This window comes from Mandrillus leucophaeus, unplaced genomic scaffold (genome assembly GCF_000951045.1).
Source record: "Mandrillus leucophaeus isolate KB7577 unplaced genomic scaffold, Mleu.le_1.0 Scaffold21, whole genome shotgun sequence".
NCBI classification, from domain to species: Eukaryota; Metazoa; Chordata; class Mammalia; order Primates; family Cercopithecidae; genus Mandrillus; species Mandrillus leucophaeus.
Window position 1 is genome coordinate 8,148,573 of NW_012102143.1, and position 7,412 is coordinate 8,155,984.

General features: G+C 53.5%; 1 protein-coding gene across 1 annotated transcript in view; it reads right to left on the reverse strand.

Annotated features, from left to right (window-relative positions):
- Positions 1–7,412, reverse strand: part of HDAC4 (histone deacetylase 4) — a 271,636-nt gene that overhangs the window by 39,507 nt on the left and 224,717 nt on the right. The window contains exons 17-19 of the mRNA XM_011980321.1: positions 6,309–6,416; positions 3,578–3,633; positions 1,070–1,157 (exon numbers count right to left, since the gene is read on the reverse strand). Of these exons, the coding sequence (XP_011835711.1) occupies positions 1,070–1,157; positions 3,578–3,633; positions 6,309–6,416 (252 nt within the window). The remainder of the gene's footprint in view (positions 1–1,069; positions 1,158–3,577; positions 3,634–6,308; positions 6,417–7,412) is intronic.

Sequence of the window (7,412 nt, forward strand, 5' to 3'; positions counted from 1 at the left end):
GGGAGCACACCACACAGGGTCTACACAGCCTGTCTGCGTGCCCTAGCGCTTCACTCTGCAACATCACAGCTCAGCGTGCAGGGAGCACACCACACGGGGTCTACGCAGCCTGTCTGCGTGCCCTAGCGCTTCACTCTGTGTTGGGGACGGGTCCCCGGTCTTTAGCCGTCAGCAGCCTCACATTGCTCTCTTCTTGGGCACTCCTACCGGCTCCCTCAGGAGGAGCTGAGGGAGGGCTCCCGGCTCCCAGGTGCTTGGGTGTGGAGGACCCGCTGCTCTGCCGCATCCCCTGACCTGCCTCTCCGAAAGCGCACGGCCGGCTGGGGGCTGTCTGGCCGTCCTGGCTGCGCCACATTGTTTCTTTACCCAAACTCAGACGGACTTTTCCAATTCAAATCATAACCCTACCTGACAGGGCCTGCTTTTCTCCTTAAAATTATGAAACAAATCATAAATACCAAAGAGAACACTAAATATGTATATATCTGGCTTTAAAAAGAGGAGTAAGATGAACACCTTGAACATTAATTTCCGGTATAAGAATGAGTATACCTATTCGTGGAATGTAGATTCAGACACCATATAGCATTATTTAAAAAGAGATGACTCTTTTGGGGCAGTGGCAGCCCCCATTCCAGCAGGACCAGGTGCCCACACAGCAGCAGGAAGGCACGGGTTTCACCGCGGTGACTGAGAGGAGAGTGCCGCCTTCGGCCAGGTCAGGGCCCTCCCAGGCTCCCAGGCCACACACAAAGTCGATGTGGACACAGCCTCCTCCCCAACGCCTGCCTTCCAAGAAGATCTCGCCAAGGGTGGCCCTGGCTGCTGCCCTCACCCACAGGCACATTTCTGGACACGCCAGGACCCCATTCGCCGGGGTCGGCTGATGGAAGCTATAGAATGACTTGTAGCAGGTTTGGGGCTTTAATTCTCCGCATCTTTGAGACTGTTTCCAGAAACCTGAGCTTCCCAAATCCAAGAGCCCCCCTCCTCTCTCCACATGCTGCTGTCTGGTCGGGGAGGACACAGCAGCAACCTGAGCCGTGCTTGAGGCGGCGGCTCTGCTTACCCAGTCCACGATGAGGATCTTGCTCACGCTCAACCTCTGCTGCAGAAGCTTGGCTGCCACGGCCACGGAGTTGAAGTAGCAAAAGCCCCTGTGGGAGAGAACCGATGCTGGAGACAAAGCACAGGTGGGCGGTGGCCAGTTTTTCCACAACCCGCCAGAGAGCCACTCGGGGTCCGCGCAGACCTAAGAGGTCTCTGTGAGTGCGTAGCTCCTGAATATGCCGCAGGGAGCCTTCAGTGATGCCGGAGAATCGGCCAACAGAGAGACACATACACATCCCCGCCCCGCCCCCCCCACCCCCACACGGCTCCCAAACAAGCCACTGGGGAATCTTAGCTGATGCCATAGGGTAGGTTAACCGACATGGACATGCACACACCCCACACAGACACACACCCCACAGACAGAGACACACACATATCATGCAACACGCCCTACACACATACATGCCCCACAGATACACCCATACACCACAGACACACACTCCACACAGACACACACCCCACACAGATACACACCCCACACAGACACACACCCCACACAGATACACACCCCCCACACACACCCCACACACACACTCCACAAAAACACACACCCCAGATACCCCACACACACGCCCCACAGATACGCCTATACACCACAGACACACACCTCACAAAAACACATACCCCACAAAAACACACACCCCACACAGACACACACCCCACACACACATGCAGATACACATGAACATCCCACACAGAAACATACACATACAGAAACCACAGATACATACAAGCACACACACACATATACACATAAGCATATACATATCACACATATCCACAGTTCCATACAGACACACACACACACACTCTCCTGCTTGGAGGTCCCCCATGCTCCTCTGGTAGGGAAGCCTATTTCGCATGTGACCAGCATGTCCCTCATCTTCGCCTGGAACCCTTCCTCTCAGGAGCTGCCGCCCCGGCACACGGACACGGCACATGGACACGGCACACGGACACGGCAGCTGCTCATCTCAGTTGCTTACTCTTGACCTTTCTATATTCCAATACGCAAATTACCCTTAATTTTAGAGACTCTTACTCAAGAGACCGAGAAAACAAGCTATGGAAGTGACTCAAATAACAATGAAAACCTGCTCAATCTCCATTTCCCTTTGTCTGAATGGCCACAGAAACGGAGAAACACTCGTTGTTTTGTTTTCGGAATCTGGGCTGGCATGGGGAAGCGCACACACCCCAGAACATCCTAGATGCTGGGCTCCTGCAGCGGCTCACAGGGAGCACAGCGAAGAGCTGCAACCAAACATAACTCGTTTGTCTCCTCTGAGGTTTACTATTCGGAATATCCAACGACTCAGGTTCAAATTAGAAAAGAAACTTCAGAGAAGTGAAACGAACACGAAGCCTGGTGCCCAAGTGACATGTTCTGGGACGTGGAGCAACCACGTGGTTTTCAGGTAAAGCCACAAAGGTTCCAACAAGCGTCCCTCCCTGGAGGTTACAATCTCCTCTCTGTACATGAAGGAGATTCTGCTCTATCATGCGGATCTGACTATCTCACCTCCTGATGTGAAACAGGGCACTGCTGGCCCCTCCGCTGACGCCCGACTTCCCGGGGTGGCAGGGAGGCCCTTTCCTGGGCCCCTGCGGTTCCGTCTCGCTCTGACTGCTTCCTGGCCACGCCCTGATAATGAACTTGTATCTGCACTTGTTCTTGGTTGCCCATCTGACAAACTGCTGCTCAAATTCTCCAAGGCAGAGCCCCAAGCCACCGTCTCCTCACCAAAGCTGGCAAGATCAGGCACCCCTTCTCCATCTCCAGAGCATGGGAGCCGCTCTTCCTAGCACCAACCCTCCTCACTAGAGTGGCTACCGTCCCACGAGACAGCATGCTCTTTGACGGGATAGCTCACTCATTTACCACCCACGCCGCAAGGCACTCCACACACAGCTGCCGGTCTGCCCTGCCACTGGCTCTGCACACACAGGGATGGGTCGCCACTCTGCCCAGATCCTCAGCTGTGTGGGACTGTCAGCAGTGTCTGAAAGACCCGAAACAGCACCTGGATAGCTGCCTGCATGGACATGGCTCTGCGACTTGCTGCGTCAGTACCAGGCGGTCAGCAGGCAGTTAAAGGCCATGCGCAAAATGACCTGAGTCCTCTAGACAACAAGGGCTGCAGTGACTCACTTGAGGGGGAGTGGTGTTTCCTCTCCCAAGTGTTGACAACTACTCAACCACCAGAGGCTTCTCTGGACTAACCTCCACACACCCTTTCCCATCCTTTCCTCTGATCTGTCTCCGTCACGACCAAGCAGTGACGCTCACAGACCTCGGCATCTGCACCCGACACCCAGGAGCTGAAGCCGGCATGCGGCATATCTTGGGTGGTCAGCAAACGGCAGCCCAGCTCCCCGAGGTCACTCAGGCACCCACCCAGCCCTAAGGGAGGGAAGGGAGACCCGGATTCCCTTGCAGCGCACAGCTGCGGTGTGTACTCACATGGGTGTGCTCTCCTCTGCGTGGTGTCCAGGGGGGCGGACCACAGCAAAGCCATTCTGCAGGTGACACCAGACAGCCGGGAGAGAGAGACAAAAGACACGCTTTGTAGCCACGGGAAAATGGTGGCACACTCAACTTTTAGCAGAGTTGGGCTACATGGGAGGACAGTTTCTCGCTGCACCCTGGCCACAATGATGGGGAGAGGATGCAGGGCCAGTGATGAGCCTTTCCGAGACGCCTGGGCCCTTTTCCTACAGAGGTCTGGGGGCTACTCATTGTTCCCCCGAAATGCAGTCACTGGGATAACGGGTGGGTGCCCTGCCCCACTCTCAGCTCTGTCGGTGAGGCGTGGTGCCCTCGGCGCAGGGGTTGGGGTGAGGTGGAAGGGGTGCGCTCGCTCCCCATTGGCTCGGGACCAGGACCCGCTAGGTGGCCACCGGAGGAAGACGAAGCAGAAGGGGCCCCACGCAGGGACTTGGCCGCGGGGCAGAGGTTTTGTGCCCCAGCTTGGCCTTCACGTGACTGCCTCTGTCCTTACTGTGGTTCAGCACCCAGGATGGCGGGCAAGTGGGCAGCCCACAAAGCAGCTCCTCTCAGGCTGGGCAGAAAAGCTGTCCTCTGCCCCGTCACTTCTGCGTCAAAAATCCATCTGCCAACCACTGTGTAGCTGCCGCCATAAAAATGGATTACAGTCCTCTCTTGGTCTCAGCAGCAACAGGACATTGTGTGGTCAGGGTCTGTAACGGAGCCTCAAAAGTGCCGGCCAACCATGAGTGACCAGGCCGTGGGCGGGGTGAGCCGGACGCCGCAGGGACCAGGCCCAGGACGGCGCGAGGGCAGCCAGTGAGGTGCAGGCAAAAATGCTCTCAAGAGGCCCTGGTCTCCCTGCGTTGTGCAGGCTGCAGACCCCTGCGGTCCCAAACCCTGCTGAGGGTCTGTAGTCGGCATAGTCCCGAGGCTCTATGTACTCTTTTCACTGCCCTGACACCTGTGCAGGTGCTGCTGAAGCACCGGAGGGTAGATGGCGGACAGGGAACAGCACGAGGGCGTGTGTGTGTGTGAGCAGCTTCCCTTAACAATGTGCTCGATGAAGCAGTATTCAGACATTTTATTAGATCTCCGCCCTCAAACACGTCCTTTTAACATCCCGAGTAGAGAGACGGGAAGGAAGTGTGAGAAAATTTGAGCTTTCAAGTGAAAATTACAAGTTTGGAACGCATGGCTCTGCCTCTGTAAGCCTGCTGGCTCTCCCACTACTTACAAGACAGATGGGAGTGATATTAATGGTTTCAAAAATTAATGACTTTTTTGATACTGTAGGAGTCAGAATACGGAAGATCCGTGTAACTCCATGAAGTTAAATTTCCAAATGACCAATGCATGGTGCTACCAATCACCCATGAACGAGGGATTGATCTGACCTCCAAGGGCTAATGGTTCAGTTAAACAAGACGGAGGAGGAGGTGGCCATGATTTGAGTTCAGATCCACGCTGCAGCTAATTTTCAAGACACTACCACTTGTTGAATTTTTGGTATACTGTCAAAGAATACCCACAATTAGAATACCTCTGAAAAGTCTATTGAAATCCTTCTCCCGTTTCCAATTACGTATCTGTGTGGGGCCAGGATTCCTTCATGTACTTCGACATGGCCCAGGAATGATGCCAGGCAGGTGTGAGAACCCGGATGCTGTCCACAGGGCCAGACATTAGTGATATTTTTATTTTTTTATTACTTTTTAATTTTTTTTTTTTTAATTTTTTGAGACAGAGTTTCGCTCTGTCACCCAGGCTGGAGTGCAATGGCGCGACTTGGCTCACTGCAACCTCCACCTCCCAGGTTCAAGTGATTTGCTGGCCTCAGCCTCCCAAGTAGCTGAGATTACAGGCACCCGCCACCATGCCCAGCTAATTTTTGTATTTTCAGTAGAGATGGAGTTTCGTCATGTTGGCCAGGCTGCTCTTGAACTCCTGACCTCAGGTGATCCCCCTGCCTTGGCCTCCCAAAGTGTTGGGATTACAGGCATGAGCTGCCGTGCCCGGTCGCTATTTTTAAATTAATAAACATTTTGAAAATTTCTCAGTTGTAATCTCTAATGCAGTCAATATTGCGGATATAATTCATGTAAACAGAAGTTCTTTGGAGCTTCTGTTTATTTTATTTTTTTTGAGACGGAGTCTCGCTCTGTCGCCCATGCTGGAGTGCAGTGGCGTGATCTCCACTCACTGCAAGCTCCGCCTCCCGGGTTCACCCCATTCTCCTGCCTCAGCTTCCGGAGTAATTGGGACTACAGGTGCCCGCCACCATGCACGGCGAATTTTTTGTATTTTTAGTAGAGATGGGGTTTCACCGTGTTAGCCAGGATGGTCTTGATCTCCTGACCTCGTGATCTGCCCGCCTCGGCCTCCCAAAGTGCTGGGATTACAGGCGTGAGCCACCGCACCCAGCCATATATATAGTTTTTTAAGAGTATAAATTTTTAAGAGTATAAAGGGTTCTTACGACCCAAATCATTGAGAACCTCTACACTATGCACACACCCTGTCACGAGTATGGGCTATGTCTCTCTGATTCAACAGCGAGGCTATGCTGACAGAGTGGGGTCCACGCTTCCCCATTGCAGCTGCCTCCTGGCCTGATGAGAGGGAGATGCGGAGGGCAGCCCTTCCCCATACTGGGAATCTGTGGCAGGCCTCCTGGAGGGCCACCGCTGCCCAGGCCCCGACTGACCTTCAGCTCCCCCGTGGCCACCTTGAAGACCAGCTCCACCACGCAGCCCACGGCCAGGCGGGCCGCCCCCGCCGAGTGCACCTCGTTCCATATGGTGTCGCTGTCCACCTGTGGAAACAACACCCCACAGTGAGGTCACCCTCCCTGGTCACCGTCATCGCCAGCCCTGGCTGGACAGAGCAGCTCAGGCTCTGTGGGCTCCGCTTCTAAAACCCCAGGGCCTACCACAGCCGGGGCAGCCTCAGCCCACGTTCGGGCTTCAATCTTTTTAAGACATGCCAAAAAATTTAAACAGGAAAATACAAGAGAAAATACAAGAGAAGTTAAGATGAAATGAGGTGCATGTGTCCTGACCTGTTCGGAGGCATCCTCTGTTCCCTCAATTGCTCCAATATACTTGGATCTAAAAGTAATGATGCCAAGGTGATCTAGTTCCTTTTTTTTTTTAAACTGGAACTGTAGTTAAGAGAGTTACTCAGGTTGAGTATCTCTAATCTGAGAATCTGAACTCCGAAATGCTACAAAAGCATTTTGTAGGCTGAGGCGGGAAGATCACTGGAGCTCGGGAGGTCGAGGCTACAGTGCACCATGAATGCACCACTGCACTCCAGTCTGGGTAACACAGTGAGGCTCTGTCTCCAAAAACGAAAAAATAATTTTTGAGTGCCTATGTGATGCTCAAAGAAAATGCACTCTGGAGCATTTTGGATTTCAGATTTTTGGATTAGGGATACTGAACTGGTAAGTATAATGCAAATATTCCAAAATCTGAAAAACATCAAACTCTGAAATACTTCTGGCCCCAAGCATTTCAGATAAGGGACAGTCAACCTGTCTAACAATTAGCAGCAAAATGAAATGTCAGGGGAATCAGGACCAGTCTCTTCCAACTGTGACCTTCTCCTGTGCCGAGTTTAACTGGAAGCTCCACATGTTGACCAGTGTAGTTAAGCGGGACTGGGAGTGTGGGCGAGTGAGGAGGGCTGCCCTGCTCTGCCCTGCTGATGGCACATGGCTCTGCCCAGGCACCCTGCCCTGCTGATGGCACACGGCTCTGCCCAGGCACCCTGCCCTGCTGATGGCACACGGCTCTGCCCAGGCACC